Source organism: Amia ocellicauda, chromosome 9 (genome assembly GCF_036373705.1).
Source record: "Amia ocellicauda isolate fAmiCal2 chromosome 9, fAmiCal2.hap1, whole genome shotgun sequence".
Classification (NCBI taxonomy): Eukaryota; Metazoa; Chordata; class Actinopteri; order Amiiformes; family Amiidae; genus Amia; species Amia ocellicauda.
In genome coordinates this window covers 2904830-2930417 of record NC_089858.1, presented here as the reverse complement: position 1 = coordinate 2930417, position 25588 = coordinate 2904830, and the positions used below count along the sequence as shown (strand labels likewise).

Genomic DNA, 25588 nt, shown 5'->3' with positions numbered 1-25588 from the left:
TGGCCGAGCTCAGGAGCACGTGATCCAGAGAAGGATTCGAAGGCAGGGGTGGGGGGGGGGGTGTTTGTTGTTTGGTTCCCTTTTTGTTTGCTGTGGCCTAGACCAAATCAAAACTCTGACCTACCCACGAAGTACAAATCTGTCCCCTATCGCTGTCTGATCTACTGTTAGAAGCCCCTTTATACTATTTGTGAATCAAAATGCGATTGGGGACAAGTTTGTGTTTTTTCAATTCATGCGTGGGTCAAAGTTTTGATTTGGTCGAGCCCTTAGACTCCCAAGTCCTTCCCTCTCTTTTCTTCCCCTTCTCTGCCCCTGACTAACACAGGTCGTAGTAAACCGTTCATTGTTTCAGTGAATCTCAGCCTCAGTCTGCAGAGCACAGAGACCAGCCGCACACACACCGCAGCCATGGACCGCTGTTTTTGTTACTCAGCAGACGCCTCACATGCACAAGGGTAACAACATCACGACGACACTGACCTGCACGTGACCGCGCACAGCAGCGAGAGGAGAGAGAAACCTGACCTACGGGTGTTTACCAAAAAGACACCTTTGGGTTGGGCAGATAGTAGTCTTTTTTTACCCCTGATTTCTACATGAACGTGTATTCAATTACACAACAACCAACCCCCGAATTGTAAATAGATACCGGTACGTGCATTTCCGGGTGTATTTAGAATTAGATGATAAACTCACATCCTGCAAAGCACAGGCATTTTTCCTCCCCTGTCCTCCTTCATCCTTTCCGGGTCCTTTGTCTTCATTGCCCCAAAAATAATACGCTTTCTTCTGTCCAAGCGAAGTGTTCCCATTGTTTGGACATTGCTCTGCTGTAGACAGGCCTCCCCAGCCCCCCCGGGACTGCAGTCACCCGAGGTGCCATCTTTCATGTCAGCTGCCATGACTGGAGCTTCCCCCGATTGTCAAAAGTTATTTTGGAAATAAATAAATAAAACAACCAGGAAAGGAAGATTATTTTTGTCAGAGTTGTCTCATCCTGACCACAGGAATCGAGGCGCAGGTCAGTGCTGAGACTCCAATGGTTTCGTTTGTTTATTTTGCTAATCCTTTCCGAAGTTTTTGTGACTCGCTTCAATGAACAGATTTGGGTCAAATTCCTCCTTTCTATTAATAACCCCGAAGAGAGAAAGCAAAAACAGGAAAGAAAAACAAACAGAAGCAAGAGAGGGGTCAAGGGTGACACTAAAAATTTAGATTTTAGACACCCACTTGGTTCAGGACAAGAGTTCGATGACTCCCCTGCGTTTCAGCTCGGGGGCTCGCATTGACCGTCACACTGAATAATAGGATGGACACCAACTGAGCATCAAACCGGGGCACAAAACATCCTAAACCTGCTCAGTTTAGGAACCAAGCACAAATGGTAGCAACAAGACTCTATAAACTGTCTGGAAGAACTTGTAGTAAATCCGTTGGTCTGCCTCACATCTTTATACCAGCTTTGGAAAATCACGTTTTTCTTTTTCTTCACTTCATTCATTAAACCATTGTCCCCTACATGATGGGGGGCAGTTTCATATAGAAGCCGTACTGCAAAACTCTGCTTTTCCACAATGAAAGGACTAGAATCCTACCGGTATTATAATTCAATTATCATTTACTTCATCTCGATTCAAGTCGGTGCCGGAAGCCACTTGACTCTGAAGACTAATTGCTCTCCGAGTTGCCTTTGGTTACCCCTGGGCTCGGCTGTGAGGCCCTTATCTCTACAACCTTGATTTCTGAGGAAGGAATAAAAGATGATTTAAGAGGGAACGGTGGAGAGGCCAGTCAAAAACTATTCAAACTTGTCTGACCTTTGGGTGTAACAAGTTTGAGATCTTACATCATGTGATGCGACCCAACTGGGCCGTGTATCTGGGATGGGTTCAGGAGCCAATGGTTAAATGGACGTTCAAAACAGGGTGGGGACACTTTGGTGCGAGTCTTCAGTTGGGGTAATATAATAGATCTGTTTTTTCTTCTCTATGGACGAACAGACATCAGACTCGACTGCAGTCACAGACATCCGGAAATAAAGTAAGGATTTGTCTACATTTTGCTTATTTCCTGTGTCTACGATTTTAACGCCATCTCAACATGAATCATTAGGACTTTTATAGTCTATATGCAGGGTTGTGCTTCTAGTTCAACTGTTGTCTTCTGAGGACAGTGTCATGCTTGCAATTGTTCCCTCGTCTTGTCTCTTTTCAAATGGTTGCTACATTTATAAAGTCTGAGACTTACTATACCTTATTATCTTACTACACCATCATCTCAGTCTAGTCACCCTTATGTCAGAACAGTATGGTGTCCACAAAATAGCCCTAATGTCTAGCACTTACAACTAGAGCTGTGTCTTATATCAAACATGCATATTTTCATAACTACGGTCTGTATGTGTGTATATTTTTGCTTTCTTAACAATAACCCTTTATGCGTCAATCATGACAGTAGACAAAGACACAGATTAGCTACAGACTCCAACTGGTGACACTAGACAGCCAAACAATATCATAATTTCCCACACAATGAGGACGCCCCAAGGACAATGTCTTTACCACAGGAATGTGCAGGCAGATGAAGTCTAAACTGCAGGGACACCCTCATGTACTCAATTATAGTCAATTAACAGGCCCACAGCCACGGAAATATGACCAGAACAATGGTAACCAATGAGTGCAAAAGCAATTCAAGGGAATGTCCACAAAAAACCCCAAGAGGATAAGACTTCATTGTTACAAACCGCCACTGGGGACTGCCTTAATCTCTGTAACTGAAACCTCTCAATCCTGCCGAAACTGATGAGCGCTGTCACTGGAGTCTTCGATGAACTCCCCGGCCCCTTGTTTTTAACTTCCTAGCTACGCATCTCAGCCGAGCTCCTTGTCCATTTAATCACTCCGTTACTCGCGCTTCCTTTCTCGGAGGCCAAATTAGGAGTGACTCGCTTAATCACCTCTTCTGGGCGATGAAAGGCGGCCTTGATTGGCATCTGCTCCTCAAGAATACAGAGTTAATTGAGTGCCATTGTACCCCGGGAGACTTGTGCCATCAAAGGCATTAATTTGGGGAAGGCCTCCCAATTACTGCCGTGAAAAATCCGCTGCCTGTTAATTGGCCTGATAGCGTCGAGTTTCCTCGATAGAAAATGCAAAAACAAAACATCCCTGCGCAAAGAATGCGATTATATAAGTGAACTCTGGCGCCCCGTGGCAGAAGTGCAGGCCTATATAAACCTGGCTAATCGTCCCTCAAGAGAACGGGACCCTTCGGTATTAAGACCGTCCTCTCCAGGGCTGACATCTCACCCTCTGTAGCCAAAGAGCAATGTAAGAGCACGTTTCTATATTTACGAAAGTCTAAATGTGTTTCATGCTGAGCTAACATCAGAGAATGATTGATGGGTATAATGTATAGTAATGCATGTATAATAATCTATGATGATGATGAAGGTAATTAGTAATTGTGTTAATACGAGGAGGTTAAATGTTAGAAAGCATGGAAGTCATTCATTTTTTTACTGTTTTCTTGTTGATGATCTGATTCAAATTATTTTATAATCTGACTAAAATGCATATTTATCAATACTAGTTTTTCCAATTATAGCCAGTTCTTCTATTGTGTGTTCCTTCTAATAATATTCTAAAAAATAAAATAACAATAATCATACATGTGAGATTTCAATGTCTTTTACACAGATTAGGATCTTGTAGACTGCCACATATATATTACACATCTGTATTATTGTCTGTAATATAATGTAGTAGTGATCCCTTTCAAAGGAAGTGTTGAGCTTGTGAGGTGTTATTCTGAGTTAAGTCGATCCATGTGAACTGCACCATCGAACAAAACACGCCACAGTTTATTCGATGGCATATCGCGCTTAAAAAATAAAAATCAGCACAATTGTTTTCATCTTCCAATGTTTTTCCCCCAGTTTGGCACATTCACTGCGCATCCATGAACTGTAATCTGTGTTTCCTTTCCGTCACATACATTTGTTGTCTACTACCACTGCTCAGTGTAAAAAGTTGTTAATTAATATTAATCATATAATACCTAGACCTGGGCGAGATTCACTCCAGCCCAGCTTTGTCACCTAACCGAACTGAGAAACTGACCTAAACCGATATATGTAAAGGAATTCCTCAGGGCTCGATACTTGAACCAATTTATATGAATTGCTTGGGCTCAGATATAGAGCATAGAACTAGTATACATTTATATTCTGATGATACAATTGTATATACATCTGGGAAAACAATAGAGATCATACAAAATAACTTGCAAAGTGCTTTTAACATTATACAGAAGAGATTACTTTGTGATTGACTACTAGATCAAAATCAAATACAATGTTTACTTGGCATAAGAGAAAGGCTGACAATGCATTGTTACTTTACTGGGAGAGTCACTTCAGAGGGTTCAATATTATAAGTATTTAGGCATGTGGACTGATGAGCATCTCAATTTTAATCATCATATTGATAAATTGGTTTTAAAGATTGGACCAAAACTCTGCTCTCGTTACAGAAATGGGAATGCTCTTACTGTTTCCAGTAGACTAAAGTTGGTGACGACTACTGTCTAACCAATTTCAGATTACGGTGACTACATCTATCAAACTGATGGTAAAACATCTTTGTATAAATTGGATGTGCTGTACAATTCCTGTGGTAGGTTTGTTTTACGGTGCCCTTCTTTGACGCATCATTGCCAACCGTTTATCAAGCTGGGGTGGGTTTCTATACCTAATCGTAGACTACCGTTCACATTGTTTAGTATTAAAGGTCATCAGTGGTTTGCTCCCTGCATATTTGTATACTTTGGTGGTAAAGAATAGCAAGACATTTACACAATTTACAGTCTAGTGATACTGACAGCCTGGTTAAGGGAGAACTGTCTTTTGCATATCGGCGATCAAAGACTTGGAATTATTTTCCCAACACCCTGAAGAAAGAATTTGATGGACTCTCCTTTTCTGGTTTTAAACATGTCATCAGGCAATTACTTAAATTGTGTGTGTGTGGGGGCTGGTTTGTGCGTGTGAGCTGGTATCGGATTCCTTGTCACTCATATCAAGCAGACGGGGACATAATCGATATTGGGGCTCATTTCATATCCCAAACAAGACCCACTTGTTAAGACAGAATGCAGAAACGCCAACCCTTGTGCCAAATCTCTTTGAGCTCAAAAATAAATGCTGTGCAGACGGAGAGCTTAACTCACATGAATTGCAGATATTATGAGCCACAGTGATGAGTTTTTATTTCATTCTGTATGTCAGGTAGTTCTCACACAAACAGTGGAGCGTGCTGTAACCCCGGCCCGATTTTCCCGTTTTGTGTTGAGTCAGTGTATCGCAGCGTTGCATTGTGTACTGTACAAACTGATATAAAACATTAACAGAGCTAAGTTACTCACGATAGACATCTATAGTTTTATTTTACCTATTTTGCACTTTGCAAATTATACACATGTAGAAAGTTACTCACCAGATTACACATTCAGAAAATCCGACCGTGTTTTTGAGCTGACTTCGTTAGACGTCCCAGAGTGCTGTAGCCAGTACTATTAAAAAAACGCCATTTCTGTACTGAACACAAAAGACCGGTCCAGCAGCACAGCTCCCGGCACCCTGTAGACCCAGATAGCAGTCTGGCTGCGTCCCAAACCGCACACGTGCTCCTGCACCCTTCGACGAGTGTGCACTGTGCGTGACGTCGTGCTGACGTCACAGAGCGCGCTAGAGTGAGGGTGCAGGTGAAGATAAAGGCGCTCAATGGGACTCACTGCAGCGCCAGCATCAGCGCCTTACCTTTGACCGAAACAGTACCTACGCAACCTTGCCATCTGTCTCTATTTAATTAAAATAATAATAATTTTGAAATACATTGTTCATTTATATCACCTCCTAGATACTACTTCAGAAATTAATTGATAGGTGCCGAAGCGTTTTTTGGCTGAACTTTTTAATCATATATTTAAATCATGATTATATAATAATTTTATATTATCTATGTATCATAATTTCCTTGATACATAATTTAACAATTTCTACAACTGTCTAGCTAACATTACATGACATTTATATGCACCCGCCGCTGCCATATTTTCCCAGTTGACGCGTCTCCGCCTTTAGCGCACAGAGTTGTGGGACTTCAGCGCTAAACTCTTCCGCATCAGTGCGCGCTTCTGTTCACTCCGTCGAAGGGAGCTCTGAAGGGACAAACAGCGCGATTGGGCTCATAGGTCTAGGTCAAATATTTGAGAGAAAATTATCCTTGAAAAATTATTTGTAAACAAATTGACTACGATGTCTCCGTTGTCAGATGACATTTTTAATGTCAAATAAAATTTAAAATAACTGTTGTGAAGGTATATTTAATATCAAGCAAAATGGTTGACAGTAGCCAGGAATATTAATGTTGGCAGCTGCGCAGTTGCTCCCTAATGATTGGACAGCAGTCAGAGCTGCGACTCCCATTGGTCGGCAGAGAATCCCGCCTCTGCTCACTCCTGATTGGTCGCCTGTCTAAAAACAGGGACATTCCTATCGACTCACCTGTTGGTTAAACTCGCTCAAGACCTTCGACTGAAACTGAAACTCAGTCAGCTTGAAACACGGACGATTATGAAGTCGCCTGAGCTTTTCAATCAAACTAGCCTAACCCTCATCATGATACCACGAACCGTCTGATTGTAAAAATAACATACATGTTATAAACCTGTGTGATTGATAATACAGTATGTAAAAACACACCAGAGACACATTTGCTCCCTCCTCTTCTTTCTTTTCTCCCACCTTACTTTTATAAATGAACAAGGCAATTGGCCTCATAAAAAATGACTGACAAGTTCCTTCTGCAGGTGATTGGCCAATGCCAGCGTTTCGAATCCTGTGTGGGCGTGGCTTGCCTGGAGGAGGACTGGGTTTCGAAATAACGCAAAGAGACGGGTTTGCTACGGGCTGGTAGTCGGCCCTAGCTAGCCAAGTATTCGGTTTATTTGTTGATTGCGCTACATATCTGTTAGACTAACGCTAGACGAAGTGTCTCTAGATATAGTGAATTTAAAAGTGCACTTTGTTCGAGGCTTTCAATACAACCAGGCTAAACGTAACTGAATGTGGTATAACTGCCATGGTCTGCCAACAGCTGATTATAATCAAACACTTGTAATGTTTCATTAAAACATGGTGATTTAAAAAGTTTGAGATCAACAAACAATGTAATGTTTCTGGGTTGACAGAAATAATAACAGACAGGTGAATACAGGTTCATCTGTTTAGTTTGTTTCTTATATGTACGGTGCTCCCCAGTGGGAGTTTCCTCCACAGATAAATCAATCAATCTATAAATAAATGTATAGATTTAACATTGTTCTAAATGAATGGAAATACAAATTATCCAGACGTGGTATTGATGAAACGGGTGACCTTATCCGACAAGAACTGTATTGAACTCCACAAAGTAATACAAGAAACATGTTGATTTATTAAAATTAAAAAATGACTAATTCCAAACACGATATATTTACACAGAAAGACTGATGGATATACAGACAGTTACACAGATCCATCTGCTGTTTTTCTTACGTATATATATTTAATTTCAGTGTGAAGTGTTTTTTTATTGCTAAAAATACATCTTACATTTTAACAAACACATTCACTGGATGAAATCTATTCAGACATAACTGTTTAACACAAATAAAACATTATGTTACGTGTATTTCTGATCACAGAGAACATTTTCCCATCCTTCAATGATAGAGGGGTGAGGGAGAGTAATGTTGCCTTGTTGTAAAGTTGTTTTAGTGTGCTCCCAACATTGAGTAATGTTACAGCAACGTTAGCTGCCGGTTGTTTACACTTTGCCAGAAGTTCATCCTATAATTCGAGACAGAAAACAGGAGACACTTCTTCACACAGAGAGGCGTCACAATCTGATCAAACTCCCCAGCGATGTGGCTGAAGAGACAATTTGGGAACATTCAGAAACAGACTGGATAGGATCCTTGCTCACTTAGTTATTAATGGACACCAGACGAGCACAATGGGGCGAATGGGCTCCTCTCGACTGGACACTTTCTTATAATGTGTGCAAAACATCACGGCCCACAGGAACAGTGTGGATGGAGGTTTGTTTGTGTCGTGTTCTCACGCAGCTCTGTTCTCTTACCTCACACAGGCAGATGCAAGCCACCTCCCCCCTCTGTGTCCTGCTGCTGCTGGAACTGGGCCGGTCCTTCACAGCCAATGGCCTGGACAGAGCCTGCCGGGCCAGGAGGGCCAGGGAAAACCTGGCGATCACCAGGGACGTGTGGCGGCCCCCCTGGGCGGCTCCGGTGGGGCCATGGGAGAAGAAGTCCCAGGAGGCCGACTCTCTGGTGAGGGCCGTGATGGAGCTGCAGGGCCAGGGGCAGGTCCAGGCCAAGGAGCGGGCCGGCTTTCGGTTCCGCTTCGGGAGGGGAGAGGAAGAGGAGGAGGAAGAGGGAGAGGCGCTGCAGCTGCTGGGAGAGGAGGACTGGGCCCAGGCGGCCTCCCTCGCTCACAAGCGCTCCGGCACCCTGCAGACGCTGGCTGAGGAGCTCAACGGCTACCGCAGGAAAGTGGGCATCAGCTTCCGCTTTGGCAGGAAATGATGCCCACGGCTGTCGTCCACCTCCGCCATCGCCTCCCCCGCCCCCCCGAGACACGCGGTCACTTACGGGTCCCTGATACACCCCCCCACCCCGAGAGTGTCTGTCACTGTAGCCGATACACACCTGCAGCAAATAAAGTCTCATGTTACCCTTCTCGCTCTCTGTCGGCCTCTTCCTTCACTGCTCTCAGCCTCTTCATGAATTGGGTTACTCCTATATCCCAGACCTTCCTCTTCCTCTCGTTTCATGCTACCCACTGCGTTTCCCTCACTGCCCACCGGTAAGACAGCTCTCCCTCGTTCAGACAGACATCACTGCTCAATGAAACTGTGGCTGGGTAGACACAGGTAGTGCCACGTCTGCAGGTTGGCAAATCCACCCATGGCTTAAAAAAAAACTAGCTTCCCATAGGACTGCGGGTCAAAGGACAGAACTGGGGGGCGGAGCTCAACCTACCACGTTTATTTCCCAGAATGCTCCTCTGCAGGGCACCCTGGCAGAGCTGTATCCATCACAGAGCACTTTTGTGTTCAAACAAGCAGCCTTTAGATTAATATGTCACACGTATCACACCCCAGTGGAGCACACACAAACACACACACACACAGGCCTGTGGAAACGCTGACGGTCAGCTGGGAATGGTGATCTCTAAACAACGGATGCAAAAGTAGGAAATCCGTTTTTTTTTTTTGTAGTTTTCCTTGGCCGGGTGCCTGTGTTGGGGGCAGGGCTACAGGGAAACTCAAGAGAAATGGTGCTTTCCAAAAACCTCACAATGTCACACAAGAGAAGAAGAGGAGCCGTTGAGCAGGGTTCATTTCAAGTAGCATTAAACGCTTTGTATTTTTATCAAACAAAGAATTGCACCGTAGGTGTTACAGAGACAAGGGAGATATTTACAGAGAGAGGGGAATTAAACTGCAGGTCTACAAGGGTGAGGCTCGGATACAAATGAAACACACAGGTAGTGGCACAATGTTTTTGTAGAAACGACAAAAACGAACAAAACAAACAGAAAAACAAACAGTACCTTGGTGAGGAGGGGAATAAACCATGTACAAGAGAAGGCAGCTCGTGGTGTAGTGTGCGCAGTCACTGCAGTCAGTGAGGACGATAGTGTGGGAGAGAGCAGGAACGAACACTGAGACGCTCGCTACATGAATCGGATGCCTTTTTTCGAAGGAACATCCCAGTCAGATAAGAGTCCCGTACAAAGTGACGTACCTCCTCGGTTTTGGCAAGTATTTACACGTGGTCCAAGTGATAAGCGTTCAGTTTGGGGGGGGGATTGGGGGGAGAACATAAAAACAAAACAACAACATCCAAAAAACGACAATGAACGAAAAACAAAGTAAAAATAAAATAAAAACCCAGGTCACAAAGACACGCACAGGTCCCATCCCACGTCACGCGAGCAGAGCGCTTCAGGCTGCTCCCCCCCCCAGGAGACAGTAGTGTTTCGCTACGGAGATCAGAAGTCCTTGATATCTGCCGGCCAATCGGGATTTGAATCAAAGCAGTCGGACGCGGGCCTCAGTCTCTCGTGCGTTTAGTGTGTCGGTCCGTCCGCACGTCTCTCGAGGGCTGTTTAAGGCACAATGGAGGCTCTGCTCACAGGTAAGACTTCTCTCTCTGCCTCCGCCCCCCACCCAGGTGAGGCAGGCTACCATTCAAGACCCCTGAACTGAGCTCACAGTCCTGGTAAGCTTTACGGGGGGAGGTCATCCACATCACAATTGAGTCCAGTGAACAGAAATAAAAGCTCTGACATGAGACCCACGGCGGGGAGTGGGGAAGGCACACGGATTCTTGGGAGGGTTAAAAAAATAATTATATATATATTAGTGTTTTAAAGCACCAGCCTAAACTTACCTTTGAGGCACACTTCTGAGACCCCCCTCACATTTTAAATACCAGGACCTCAAATCCCACCCCCCCGACCCCTAACAGGCACTTGTCTGAAGGTCCCCCTCCACCCTGAAGCAAAAGCCTGGTTTTAAAGAGGCACTGATTAGCTTTCACACACAGAGAGCATCCCGGTCAGTTTGTAATAATAATAATATTCATAAAAAATAACACATCAAGTTAAGAAAACAAAAACTGGACTGGAAAACCAACGAAAGACAATTCAAGTGATGCGGAATTGGGCCCGAGCCATTGCATTCGAGTTTTACAATTTAAATTTATATCTGTATATAAACTCAAACAGGTTCCTTTGATTCTGTGCACTGAACCCACTGCGTTGTGTTTGTTTTGATCACGTCCTTCTCCCCACAGGACATCCATGTCCTCAGGCGTGCCTCAAGTCTCCCGTGCCTCTCCTTTAACAGGACTGTTCCCATGATTAGCAGTAGTAGCCGTTCATCCCCCAGGCGAGCTCCTTTCGCTACCTCTGGACGATGTCGCTGATCTCCTTGACCGAGGACAGGAGTTTGGTGAAGTCCTGGGCCGAGGCGGCGCTGCCCGTGGTGCCGGGGCAGATCTGCAGCTCGCGCAGGCTGCTCTCCAGCTTGTTGATGGCCTCCCTGAAGGCGAACTTGTTCCTCATCTGCTGGATGGACTCCACGTAGCTGACGCAGCACTTGGACAGGTTCTTGCCAGCCTCCAGGACGGCGCCGTGGCTGCCCGTCTGCTCCGAGTTGCGGCCGATGGCAGCGCGCAGCTGCTCCGTGCCCTCCAGCACCATCTCGCGCGTGGTGGCCGAGTTGTGGTGCCGCTCCGGGGGCTGCCGGGTCTTGCGCAGTGACTGGCGGGTGCAGATGAGCGGGATGAAGGCGGTGGGGGACGGCTGCTCGGTGCCGGAGTTGGCGGTCAACTGCGGTTGCGTCTGCGTCTGCGGTCCGGGCGTGGAGGCCAATGAGCTCTTGCTCTGATGGAGTTTGGAGGCGTTGGCCAGCGTTAGCTTTTTGGCGCCCTCTACCGGCGGCTGCAGGGCTTTCCCCGGTTCTGCCGAGCCCGTGCTGGCAGGGTGGGTGTCTGGGGCCTGAGAGAAGGCTTTGGCTTTGGTATCAGAGGGCAGGACGGCACCGTCCTGTGTGGAGCTGCGGGAGATCTTCCCCGATTTGGTGGCGGAGGACGGAGGCGGAGGAGGGGCAGGCTTGCTCTTCTGGGGCTTGCCCTTGTCCTTGGGTGCCGGGTGGTCCGGGGGCTGTTTAAGCCGGCGGGTGCGGCTCTCCTCCCCCGCTGCCCCCACGGCCGCGTTCGTCTTGAGCATGAACTCGGCCTGCAGGCAGCTGCTCTTGCTGCCCTCACTAGCGGCGTGTGGCCGGCGGCTCAGCTTTGGCGTCAGCGTCGGGGGGCTGGAGCCAGGGCTCGACTCGCTGTCCTTGAACACCTCCTCCCCGGTGTCGTCCGTCTTCTTGGGCAGCCGCGGTGGCGGGGTGAGTGTGCCGAGCCGGGGGCCGCACTCGGGCTTGTTCTCGCTGGCCCTCTTGCGTGGCAGGGCCGGCTTGTCGTGTCGCCCCCCGAAAGTGCCCGAGTCGAAGTGGCGAGGGAGAGACTGCTGGTCTCGGGGGAGGGTGACGGACCGGAACTCCGACTTGTCCGAGCCGGGGGGCATGCTGGAGGCGGAGCAGGAGCGCAGGAAGCGTTTGGAGTTGCACACGGGGTCCTCCTCGCTCGGGGGGGTAGTGGCGGTCCTCCCCCCGGCACTGGAGGCCGGAGTGCCGCATTTCTTGCGAGGGTGCGGTGGGAAGAACAGGCCCGAGTGTCCCAGGGAGGCCGGTGCGCCATTGGTGATGCCGCCCGCACCGTTGTTGTTGGCTCCCTGGAACTTGCTGGGGTCGAGGCCCATGGTGCCGTCGCCGTTGTTGAACTCCTCCCCTGGGTCTCCGCTGCCGCCCCCCCCGCCCCGCGGCACTTCGTTCTCGCGGAAGGAGCTGCTGCGCTTGGGTGGGGCGGGCGCTGTCTTCTTCTTCCTCTTGATCAGGGTGCTGAAGAGACTGGTCTTCTTGTCCTTGTCCCGGGGCAGCAGCCGGTCGTCCTCGTTCAGGTTGCCATCCAGGAACGTCCTCTCCTTCCGGGGCAGCATGGGGGACACAGCCACCTCGGGCTCCAGACCTTCTGCAAAGTCAAACACAAGCCACTCAGCATCACACAATACAACACAACACCTCGGAGAGGAATAAGGACATCTGATCTTCACTGCAACACAGTCAGGGTGTGGTCTTACCCGGGCTGTCCCCGTCTTTGGTGTCCATGTTCCTGCGCAGCGTCCTGGTTTTGGTGGGCAGCTCGGGGGCCTGCATCAGGGGCGGGACTGTCCCCTTCTTCCCCTTCTTGCCCAGCTCCTTCTCCACCTCTGCAGGGCACAGACACAAAGTCGTGAGCTTGGCAAACATGCATACTGATCACGGATGAACACACTTCGTTATTGTGACAAGGTAATAAAGCTACACCAGGACCGGTTTTGGCTACAGCAGCAATAGAGTGTCTCACCGTCTGAGATGCTGGATTCCTGGAACATGGTCTCGAACGCTTGGTGGATTTCAGCAAAAGAAGGGCGCTCTGCTGGAGTCCACTTCCAGCCTGATTATAACACACAAGTGTGCATGTGAGCGGTCTATTGATTTATGAATTGATAGGTAACAAAAAACAACAACAATCAGCTGATTAGATCTTGCTGAAGGAGATCAGGACATCATGAGAGGTTCGGAAGTAATTCCTAAAATAAACTGCTTGATGAATGAGTGAATATAGTGTCCCAGCTCCTGATATCTAAGCAGAGGGAGAGGGAATGGGTAAAAGGGCAGTAGAGGGGTACTTACATGCCCTCATGAGCTCGTAGACCTTCTCTGGGCAACCCTCGGGACGGTCCATGCGGTAGTCTTTCTCCAGCAGCTCATACACCTGCGACAGGTCAATGCCCGGGTAAGGGGACATGCCATAGGTGGCAATCTCCCACAGCAGCACTCCGAACGCTGAGGAGGACAACCACCACAACAAAAACAACAACAGGGGGTCAGGGCAGTGCCAGCAGAGAGAATATAACTCTGTTCATCTTTCTACCTTTTCTGCATCTACCTCCAGCAGCCCGTTGCAGGGGCCCCGTGACGTTGGCCCACTACTCACCCCACACGTCGGATTTGATGGAGAACTTGTTGTAGGCCAGGCTCTCCGGTGCAGTCCATTTGATGGGGAACTTGGCCCCGGCGTGGGCCGTGTAGGTATCCCCCGTCATCAGCCGGCTGAGGCCAAAATCGGCCACCTTCACCAAGTGGTTTTCCCCAACCAGGCAGTTCCTGGCCGCGAGGTCCCTGTGAGGGCGAGAGGCAGCACCAGTCTCCGTGAGGTCAGACAGGAGACAGAAAACCATGATCCACCCCTAGTGACCCTCTGATTGCAATTTTAGGCGACATGTCGGGGGTAGAACTGAGTGAGCGACGGTCTAAACTGATTCTGACGATAATTCTCAGAGCCAAACAAAATCTACAGCCCTGATTGCGAGTCCCCAGTGTTTAGATGTGTGAATTTGCAGCAATATGGAACGGAGCTTGCTCTTATGTTATCGACACAGATGTAACATAACTGGTTCATCATAAGTACAGTATTTCAATATGCGCTGTCTTTGTGACACACTCAAAGAGACATTTCTCCCAGTCTGAATGATGCTACTTGTATCCCTGGTATGTCGCGAACATTAGGCATTCATTTATTTCACACGTTGCCAGATGAACTGTAACTGTTTCACATGTGGTTTCGGGTTTTTATTTATTTATAAAAGCAATGAAACATTAGAAAACTAAAACTAATGGCGATGGGGGACACTCAGATGAAGGAAGGATTAGATTAAAACTCATCTGCTTTTACGTGCTTCGTGTTTATTTATTCTGGAGCCGTTTCTTTTTTTTTAATGTGATGTTGTATATACAGATCGTAGGGGATAGACGGTCTCGACTAGCACTGCTATTCGCTACAGCAGACTACAGCAGTTACAGGAATTGGCGAGGTCTGGCGAGGTCTGTGCGTGGGAGCAGGCAGTGACTCAGACGTTTGGCACACCGAGAGAGTCTCCAGAAACAACCAAAAAAAAAAAACAGGTTGATAACATCCCTGAAAAGGCCCACGCACACTTCCCCGCTCCCAACGCAGCCTGACCAATTCGTCCTTTTCTGTTGAGATCACACACTGCTCACGCACCGGTTTCCACAGCTGTACAGCGTCTGTCCGGAGACGAGACGTGCCAGGACGTGGCGAAGCGGTTCAACCCCCCGTGAGCACCGCGCAGAGGGCGGCGGGGGGGTATTGTCCGACACGGTCATGTCTGACGCTGTGGTTACACTGTTATGGACAATTTCCCTTATTTGGATGGAACTTGGCCTGGAAATGGAGTCACCGTCCCCACCTACTACACATATATAGAAGGTCTGACCTGTGGATAAAGTTCTTCTTCTCCAGGTACTCCATGGCAGAGGAGATCTGCGTGGCCATGTACAGCAGCACCACGGCGTTCACCTCCTCGCGGTTGCACTCGCGCAGGTAGTCCAGCAGGTTCCCGTGGGTCATGAACTCGGTGATGATGTAGAAGGGCGGCTCCCGGGTGCACACGCCTGCGGTAGCACACACGTGAGGGACCCAGACGGGACAGGACAGGACAGGACAGTGAGGCCGAGAAACCACAACAGCAGAGATCAATACAGAGCTTCTCTTTATCACGACATTATGAGCCGCTGCTATAGACGTGTGCGTTTGTCATGTTGCATTGCCAGTCAGAGAGATCTGGTCAAATTTCAGGACATGAGTTGATCTACAGGTATTAAAAGAGCAAAGTCTACAGTGTTCTTTAAAACAGATTTAACGGGCTTAAAAAAACATGCTCTTTCAGTTGAGTGAAGCCGGCCTCCGTCCCCCCCAGTCACTCACCGAGCAGCTGCACCAGATTAGGGTGTTTAATCTCCTTCATCACTGCGGCCTCTTTCAGGAACTCCTCCACCTCCATCGTGTCCTCCTGCGTGGTGGGGACAGGCTATCAGCACTGCGTCACACTACACAACCCTCACCAGCTTTCAGCGATGCAGAGCGGTGCATCTGCTGCGACAGACACGGGAATCGCAACCACACCAGAGGACCTTTCCTGGTTCTGTATCCGTGACACGTGAAAACATGCTTCTTGTAACGTGCATGTATTTCTTTTTAACGTGACCCTCGTGTGGCCGAGCTAATGCGCAGTTACTGAAACCAAACACAAGGTGGTGCTGGAGCTCTCTGTGCAATTATTTCTGTCACCAAAACCGAGTCACACGTTTAAAGCCATGATCCCCACGGTTTGGGACCTCTGATCATTTCCACACCTCGGTGACAGTTTAGAGCCACAGGAGGGGCACAAAACATTTCCACTTTGGACTGTTTACAACAGGAGTCTGTATCTGGGACTTAAAATCTTAACTGTGCCAATAACTTACCCCACAGGAACCCAGCGTGACATCTACCCCACTTACAGAGCCCCGGGGAACTGGGATAAGAGCTTTTTGTCAAGCCTGTTTGTCACATACACTGTACCTGTTTGTATTTTGTACTGATTGCATTTACTGCATTTTGAGATGTTTTGAAACTGTTTCTTGTGAAAACTGGAAGTTGCCCTGGGTAAAGGCCTCTGTTAAGAAATAAACATCATCAAACCAGAGGAGCTTTTCCAGATCAGCAGGGACACACGCACCCGGGGACACAAATGGAAATTGGGCTTCAAGGCATTCAAGACAGAAAACAGGAGACACTTCTTCACACAGAGAGGCGTCACAATCTGAACAAACTCCCCAGCAATGTGGCTGAAGAGACAATTTGGGAACATTCAAAAACAGACTGGATAGGATCCTTGATCACTCAGTTATTAATGGACACCAAACGAGCAGGATGGGATGAATGGCCTCCTCTCGATTGGACACTTTCTTACATCCTTATGTTTCTAATAATACACAAAGCTACAACAATGGAAGGCTTCTGCAGCCGGGGAAAAATCCGCAAGCTTCCCTTAGGGGCCAAGTTGAGGGTCAACCCCAGAGGGAAGGGGTGTGTGTGTGTGTGAGTGTGTGGGAACGTGCGGAGCTCACAGCATTACCTTGAGCGTCTTGACGGCCACCGTGAGGCTGTACTTCTTCCAGACACCCTCGTAGACCTCGCCATACTGCCCTCCGCCCAGCTTGTGCTTCATGGTGATGTCGGTGCGCTCCATCTCCCACTTGTCGTAGTTGGGCGACACCCCGTAGATGGTGGGCTTGTTGCGCTTGGGCGCGGGGTAGTGCAGCGTGGTGATCAGGCCGTCTGCCACCGTGGAGTGGTGGTGCACCAGCTCGGCCAGCGTGTTGAAGCGGCTCTCGGAAGACACGTACAGCTGCGGAGGCCACAGGACATACGTCTGTCTCATGAGCAAACGATGAGCTTAGAATGCTTCGGCTACTTTTTCCCACTCTTTATTTAAGTGACTTGCATAGATGGACACTAACATACAACATCCCACACAACAGTACAAGGGTGATTAGTGAACAAGAGCTTCAACTACAGCATTAAAGAACTGCCACATGCTTTGTCATCAGGTTATAAAGAGGAAGGCTTTAACAAGCACTGTCCTGTAGTTTTTTTTAAGTGCGTGAACAAAAAAAAAGAAAACCACAACTATTGGTTCAATGACCGCTCTTCTTAGAGGAAGGCCATCCCATTTTTGGTACAGTAACTTCTGACTTCCCTCCACACACGGTCGTGAAAACATTCCTCTGCAAACTGAGCAAGGTCTGAAATGCCAGCAGCTGAGATGTCTCTAGCGCTGAATAAATCTCCGTGACTGATTGTGCTCACTTGTAGTTTACAGTTTCCCAAACCCTTCACACCTACTGCAGTACCTCTTGTGTAAACTACAGCAAACCACTGTCTAGTCGTTAACTCAGTCATTTAACTGCGATCTTCATCGACTGCTGGAATACGGCACCCCCTCCCCTCAGCACCTTTTTAATCCAATCCTCCACAATAACATTCCTACACAATCCCACCGCTGACACTAATGCAGCGAAAACCCCAGAGGCCGCTGGACATCAGGCAGATTGTGGGGGTTTTACAGGCAGAAGTTTGAAATTACAGTCCTGGAAACATACGCATATAATGTCATCACATTCTGCACATTCCTGCGTCTATTTCACAACCTGTCCGCCGAAAGTATGCGACTCGTGCAAGGTCGTAAGCTCTGTCAATGTTTATACAACAATGTCCCCTCCTCCACAGAACACCTCCTGCGGTGGATTGGCTCGTTGTTCCAGTGTAATCTGGACAGGAATTTAATTACTGTCTCTGGTGGGGGGGGACGTTGGAAAAACATATTGTTAACTGCGGCCAGGGCCGGTCCTCATGCGAGCACGAAGGAAGCTTGCCTTTAGGACACAGCCGACCCCGGGCCAGGTGTGGCCAGTCAACAGGGACTCTCTGGTTTCCATAGCTGTCTCTCATCAGCATCCACTCACAGATAAGCAAACCATAGTGCTCAGTTTTTGTTACTGGACCAATTTTCCCCCTTTCCCAGAGCTCAGAGCTTAAACTGCTGCAGATTTAAAGACTCAATAAACCCTGCTAGGCCCTCCGGCACCGGAGCAGGCCACTATTGCATGAATACAACCAGATCCACTGATAAACTGGGCTGCAGGCCTCCTGTGCTCTTTCAGAGAGCCTAGTCTGCTTCGTACGGCATGTGATCCGACTCTAGAATAACATGGTCACTAAGTCCTTACCCTTCAGCTCAAACAATGGCCTTTGGTTTCTTACCCTACACTGCCTCCCAGTCCATGTCAGTGTTTTCTGGATTTTGTCTTATTCCAGCAGTCAGCTACTTAATTATTCTAATTATGTGAAGAAACTGATTGATTGAACTCCTCTCCTAGCTCTGACATTTGTGGGTATTATGTTTTATATCAATTATTATAATAATCATCATCATTTATGTTTGTTATAGTGCCTTTATTTTATATTGTGCCTCTTCGTGCCCGGACATCTCGGGGCAACTTCAAAACAACAACTACAGATCCAGAAACACGATGACCACAGACATGTGATAAAACAGTACGTCTAAACAACGGCAACGCCACAATCAAATCAGACGGCAAACCCCAAAGCAGAGAAAAAGGTTTTCACGTTAGATTTAAAGAATCGTTACAGGGTCACTTTGGAAGATTCAGTAATCTGAAGATACTCTGCGAATCCCTGAACTGAGTTGGATGCCCCCGCTGTCATTTAACCACCAGACCAGTACGCCTCCCAATCCTTAACTGAACAATATATCTAATGCCCGGTCCGCCCCCTCACACGCCCGCATCCCCCATCTGCAGTGTCCCCGTCCGGCCGCCCTCGGCCCAGCTGTTTAAAGCAGCCCCGCAATGTTGCTTCCTGCACGGAGAGCACAAGTATCGACTGCATGCACAGCCACAGCGACCGCTGTTACAGACTGACTGACCCCGGTCACCCTGCCAGCATTCCTCACCGAGCCATCAGCTAAAGAGAAACCACAACACGGGGGTGACTGTGTAATAAACGAGGAATCTGGGCCGTTTCAATCAGCGCACGCGTTCATCATCCTCTCGGTATGTGCAACTGCAGTGATGTAGCGTGTAAAATGTCACAACAGCAACGGCACAGCTGAGGGAGACCTGACGGGATGTTTGGAGGGGTGGGAGTGGATGTCTGACAGTTTGCGTCTGTGTGAGTGTCTCTATGTGTGTCTGTGCAGGTGTGCGTGCCTGTCTATATCTGTGTGTGCGTCTGTGTAGGTGTGGAGGGAGAAGGATGCACTTCCCTCGCAGGCGACTCAATTTCGAAGCATTCCTCCGATGCCTCCCTCTCGCTCTCTCTTTGGGCTCACCGCTCTCTCCCCTGGGATCCTGCTCAGATGACACACTAAATTGCAGTCCCAGGGTGAGTAATGAGTCTGCCGGGGTCTCGGGGATGGCCTGGTCTGCTCTCCGCCTTAATGAGCTCCAGCACTGTAATTACCCCCCACTTCCTACCGCGCACCCAGCCTCCAATCAAGCCCCTCAGCTGCCCGGCTGCGTCTGCAAAACAGAGAGCCGCGTCGTCTGGTCTCCATCACCACGTGGCTTAAAAACTCGCAAACCTCAAGCCGGCTATTTCCCAGCTCTGAAACATTGGGAGTCTGATCCTCTGGCGCTGCCCGACGCACCGGTTAGACGGAACCCATTTCATTTTGCAGCGTCGGCTTTAACACGAGATGCAACGTAGGGCCGTGTGATCCAGTGCTCCCTGCAAACACGCTTCTTGGCTTCCCTGCCCGAGTGCAACATCGACTCTGGGAAAACTGGATGTCCGGAGCAGCAGTGCTCCACGGTACCCAGTCATTATGGGGTTAGCAGCTTAGGAATCTGGGAAGGTATAGGCATCAGCCCGTCTGAGCAAAACAAAATGGAAACAGTTCAAAGATACTGCGGAGGGGAAAAGAAAAATGGGTTTGGCCTGTACCTACCCTAGCTAGGAATTACAGTTTTTATGTTTTCATTTAGAATCTCAACTACCTTTCATGCAAAGTTGGACCCAGCAATTAGCCATCTCAGCCGAATACCACACTAGGGAAGAGACAAAGACTTGGATCCTTCCGACACTTGAGCCATCAAAAGCAAACCCGCCATGCAACGATCACGCCCATCGGAAGCTCTGATGCGACCGGTCACGTCAAGAAGTCTCGCCCTGTAGGTGCCGGAGACACCGAGGGGACCCTGGCGTGCGGAGAACCGAGGACTGGTTGTCTGACCAGAAAAAACGTGCTAGTGTGTACGGAGGGGTGCGGTGCGGAGGGGAGCAGCGCTGACCTTGGCGTCGGAGGCCGTGTTGATGCGGTAGTGGTAGACGCGGCCCTCGTAGCGCAGCGAGATGGACCTCTGGCCGGGGCTGCTCTCGCTCTCGCGCACCAGGAAGCTGCCGTTGATGCCACTGCTGAGCAGGTACTCGGCGGCGTTGCGCGACACGGGCCCGTGGTACCAGGAGTGCTTCTCCAGGCTGTTGACCGGCGTGATGTAGTTGCTGGGCACCCAGCCCTGGCCATTCTTGGTCTGCGCTTCGCACCACTCCCCATTGTGGTTGTAGCCCAGGACACGGAGCTTCTCTCCTGGGTAACACAGAGGGCATCATGGGATACATCTATATACACAGTACAAATCTCATACAGGGCCACTTCTCATGTGCAGCACACAGAGTATGACTTCTTAAGGAACAAACAAATCAGGTTTCTGAGGGCAAAATGCTGGGAACTGATCCTGGGATGGTGCCCTTTCCTTTTCAATCCACTGTAACAGTCTAATTTCAAACAGAAACCTATACATACACACAGACAGACATCTTATGTGTTGCTTGATACTTGATAGGGACACCAGCTTTTGAGTTTCTAATTTGTCTGTTGCTCACATGTGGTCTATCAGGACTGCAGTACTGCGAAGACGCTCTGTAACTAGACCGTCCCGGCAGAGCCTGAGAAGGCCATTATAAAATAATATTGCCCCGAGAGAAATGCTTTGGATTTAGACGTCTGCTCAGTTCATTTGTCTCCTGTAAACGCATTAAAACGATTAACTGATATCAGAGAAAACAGCTACCGATATTGTAAAACACAAGGGCAAGAGGACAAATTAAGCAGGTCTCAAAAAGGGTCATACGCACTGAAAGACCAGCACCTGAGCTCCGTTTGCACGTGCATTGCAAAACAATTAACCCATGTCATAATTGAGCAGGCGCTGTTTAAAGATAGTGCACCCGAAAGCCGATTGTGTTGGACTTCACACTAAGTGTAACTTATTCACAGTTAAGGAACCCTGGCTTTGTTTTTGAACAAAGCAAAGGATCTCAAATTCGGCTTAACAAAAGCCAACCTTGTAATTTTGCCTTGGAAGACTGAAATTAGCGGATCAAAGCGTAGAGAATTACTATATTTCATAATCTGCATGAGTCAGAAAAACAAACAAACCCTCCAGTATGTTGAGAGTGTTTACATGCAAAAATAAAAACAAATAACAATTGTACAGCAACTTTCCCAGTCAGCGCCACATATTTCAAATAATATTCAACACCATTAGCCAGTTTCCGACCCAAACGCCAGCATGCCCTCACCGCTAATTACGCTGTTAAAGAGGCACACCTGTTGATCTGAGCTTGGAATAAACCGTATCCATCACTGTGTGCGTCTCTCCCGGGCCGACGAGGCAACAGCTTGTTCGCGTTTGCTGAGCGGAAAAATGTCACATTTCACAGGAAAAAGGAAACGCGCAAAAGAAAACATTCTGAAATGAGATTTCCAGTGTTTTGTGTCAGAGCGGACGCACACGAGTGAGACGCAGAGGCTTCCTGGACCCTGTGCGGCGCAGTTAAGACCGACAAAGATAACCCCCCGACCCAGGGACTGCCCCAGGGCAACAGGCACAACACTGATAAGGGCAGTGTTCAGCTAACGAGTCTAAATAGGGAACAGAAAGGTATGGCGAGCATTAACCCAGGAGAGGTTGTCCTCACAGTCTTGCTTACCTTTAGTGATGCTGAGGGTGTTGTCCCCACTTGCTACGAAGTCGTACAGTGCCACAAACAAGTTGGGGTCATTCTCGCTGGGTCCGGCCAACAGATTCTCTTTGGAGTTCCAGCGGGCCGCTTCTGTAAGACCCTGGGGCTCAAAATCGGGTCGCTGGAGAGCTTCTGTAACGAAAACACAACCCAAATTAAAAACAAAACACAACACACATCTCTATATATCACACAAACTTATTTCAGATGTATAGTATGTGAACTGCAGCAGAAATGTCACACAAAAAAGGCAACATCTGTAACAATGGAAATAAATCATATCATATTTATAAATCATTTATCTAACTTCATCACAATTATTAGGCACTTAAGCACTCATTATGTCAGTCCACCACTTATTTTACAAAATGTGTCACAATACAAACTGCACAAAGCCGTTATAGCTGAACCGTGTCTATGAGGGGCTGCCAAAGGAGGAGATCGGTAGTCTGCACACTTGACAATCACGTAGGCTGGGCTACTGTGAACACGGCTCAAAAACAAAGGCGGCGCAGTTTGGGCTCCAGAAAGCGACATCTGCTCACATGGAGCTGAGCCTCGATTCCACGGCCTCATCGAAACAAGAGCTCTTCTGCTTAGGGCTTGTTAACCTGAAGATTATAATTTGGCCCGCACCGAAGCATTTACTGCCCTTTAATGCTCTCTGACTTCATGCGCCTCTGAGCCGACTGCACTGCCAGCACTTTCACAAGGGCCGCAAAAGCCTGGGCGAGAAATCACACCGCCTGACAAGAAACAGAAATCGATGGTGTATCAGGCACGGATATCCCCCTGCCTCAGGCCAAGCTGCACAGCACGAGAACAGCCAACGGAAATGGAGACGATAATAATAATCCTCGATGGTCCAAAAAAATACAGCTCTTAAAAAATTAAAACACCACATTGATTTCTGAACTTGGAGTGGTTAATTTAACATCAATTGAAGAAAAACACACAGCCGGGAAGCCACGTGGCTACGGCAATGATAAAGGTGCCATTCCCAACTAGGAACACGGCTGAGAGGGCATTTCAGTGTGGGTTATAAATTCTCTCTCAATCACCAAAACACCGGCTTAATGGATCAGATATAGATGATGCCAAGACTGGAGAAATGTATGGCTGAAGGGCTGCCCATGACAACGGCTGTGCTGGGGCTCTCCTGGACCAACGGACGGAGATCCATGTTGGCAGAGGGTGCTCACACTGGGGTGAGAGTGTGAAGAACATTCCAGGGACATCAGTGGCTGGCCAAGCATAACTACAAAACCTGCCAACACATACACACACACACACACACTCTCTCACTCTCTCTCTCTCTCTCTCTCTCGTGCATGCTGGGAGTTTGTGGGAAGCGTCAGTGGTGGCGGGATGTTTGGCTGGAGAGTGTGTGTGTGTACTGATCTTTGTCTTTCCTTTCTGGTATTTAGACATACTTAAGCACGGGTTCAAACTGGTATCCCAGGAGCAGGTGTCGGTGGAGGCCTGTGCAATGGAGATCGGCAGGAAGGTAGGGTCCCAGAACACTGTCTCTGCGGCTCGAATGAATAAGGGCACCGTGGCGCTGGTGGATGATGTTGGGGAGGAGGGGGTCACGGTGAAGTGGACCTTCCTGCCTGCACTCCCTCTGGCCACCCCGGCGGTTAAGGTGGTTATTTCCAATGTCCACCCCTTCCTGAGCAGCGAACTGCTGGCGGCGGAGCCGAGTCATTATGGCCGGCTCACCTGTGCCATTAGGAGAGTGCCGCGGGACTGCAGCGCCTCGGAGCTGAAACACGGTCTCTCCTGTTGCAGTCAGGTTTCATGGTGCTGGCGGATGGCGCGGATGAGTTAGGCCTGTCTTTGGCCTCAGTGGGGACGGGGAAGCTGCTAGCAGTGAGGCTGCAGAGCGGCCCTGGGCTCTGTTAGCCGAGGAGGGAGCTGCTGTTGTTGCGGCCACCACCGAGACTGAACACCTGGCCAGTGATGACGGGTTTAAAGTGCCCAGGAAAAGACATCAGAAGTGGTCTGCCCCGTCTTCTGAGGCCATTGATACAGTGCCTATAAAGGTGAATGTTGCGAGAGCGGCTGGTGAGGAGGAGCCCGGAGATGGTGTGGGTGCTGTGGGGCAGTGGGACTCGCAGAGAGAGGAGTCTGTCTGGGGGAACCTGCCGTCTCAGCCCAAGGAGTCTCACATTGTTTTTTTCTAATCTTTCGGTCACCTTCTTTCTCTTTTTTTACCTGGGTGTGTCTTTGGGGGAGACGCAGGAGAGCTGGCTGGCCTGCTGGAGAGGGTGCAAGGCAGGCTGAGGGCCTGGCGCTGGCTGCTGCCCCGGCTCTCTTTCAGGGGGAGAGCGATTGTTATTAACAACTTGGTGGCCTCGATGCTCTGGCACGCATTTTTCTGTCGGCTCACAGTCCGTGTAGTGTGTCCGTCTTCACAGCGCAGCGCCGGGAGCTCTACCAGCTCAGTGTGAGGGAGCTGCATCTTCAGCCCCTCCCCAACACCCCCTGGAGGGAGCACCTGGCTCTGGAGGAGGACAGCCGGCCGGCTGGCCTGGAGGAGCCTGTACAAGCCCCGCTCCCCAAGCGCTCTGTAAACCTGCAGTGGAGGCTTCTGCATGGCGGCGGCGCAGCAAACTCTTTTGCACACACTCAGGACCCCCGTGTGACCGACATCTGCTCCCACCGTGGGGAGAGAGAGAGACACTGTTTCTGCCATTGCCCTAGATTAGAGCCGCTGTTCGCCGCATTGGAGGGGCTATTCAAGCAGCTGGGCCCCATTTCTCTCAAACTGTTTATTTTAGGAGTGCAGTACAGGCAGCGCCACAGACAGGTTTGTCAATTAGCAAACTTTCCAGTGGGGTAGGCTAAGCTGGCTGTCCTGAGCAGCAAGAAAAGTGGGACTGAGCACGTGCAGCAGCAGTGTGCCTCTCCCTCTTCGGGTCTCTCTGCGCTCCAGAGTGAGACTGGATTACAGTTTCCACAGCCTGACGGGAGACCTGGATGCTTTACTGCAAATGCAGGGGATCGGGGGGGCCCTCTGTGCCCTCCGACTTTGAACACTCCAACCAACTGGTTTTATTCATTTGAATCTTTTATTGGTAGCACGTGTGTAGTGTTTTTTATTGAAGGTTTTTATGTTTGAAGTATATTTAATGTTTTTATGTGTTTCTAGTTTGTTTTTGTGTATTGGTAGTTTTTCTGTGTTCAAAATCAAATCTCTCTCGCTCGCTCTCTCACTCACAGACACACACACACACACACACACACACACACACACACACACACACACACACACACACACACACACACACACACACACACACACACACACACACACACTGCCTCCCGGGTGAGTTACTGAACATCAAAGCCTCTGCAAGTCCTGCTCTCATCTCCCTCCATCTGCTCGTGTTTTTCTTGCCCCTCC

At 48.8% G+C, this 25588-nt stretch overlaps 2 protein-coding genes across 3 annotated transcripts in view; one reads left to right on the top strand and one right to left on the bottom strand.

Annotated features, from left to right (window-relative positions):
* The first annotated feature begins 39 nt into the window (after window positions 1-39).
* LOC136758370 (orexigenic neuropeptide QRFP-like) lies at window positions 40-8877 on the top strand. The gene has a single exon (XM_066712637.1). It carries the CDS (start codon window positions 8044-8046, stop codon window positions 8650-8652), a length of 609 nt encoding a protein of 202 aa, XP_066568734.1. The 5' UTR covers window positions 40-8043; the 3' UTR covers window positions 8653-8877.
* Window positions 8878-9465: 588 nt separating this feature from the next.
* Window positions 9466-25588, bottom strand: part of abl1 (c-abl oncogene 1, non-receptor tyrosine kinase) — a 39850-nt gene continuing 23727 nt past the window's right edge. For both annotated transcript variants that reach the window (XM_066712635.1, XM_066712636.1), the window contains exons 2-11: window positions 22147-22311; window positions 20445-20740; window positions 16706-16978; window positions 15514-15598; window positions 15023-15200; window positions 13723-13907; window positions 13419-13571; window positions 13090-13179; window positions 12824-12952; window positions 9466-12714 (exon numbers count right to left, since the gene is read on the bottom strand). In XM_066712635.1, the coding sequence (XP_066568732.1) occupies window positions 11039-12714; window positions 12824-12952; window positions 13090-13179; window positions 13419-13571; window positions 13723-13907; window positions 15023-15200; window positions 15514-15598; window positions 16706-16978; window positions 20445-20740; window positions 22147-22311 (3230 nt within the window). In that variant the 3' untranslated portion in view covers window positions 9466-11038. The remainder of the gene's footprint in view (window positions 12715-12823; window positions 12953-13089; window positions 13180-13418; window positions 13572-13722; window positions 13908-15022; window positions 15201-15513; window positions 15599-16705; window positions 16979-20444; window positions 20741-22146; window positions 22312-25588) is intronic.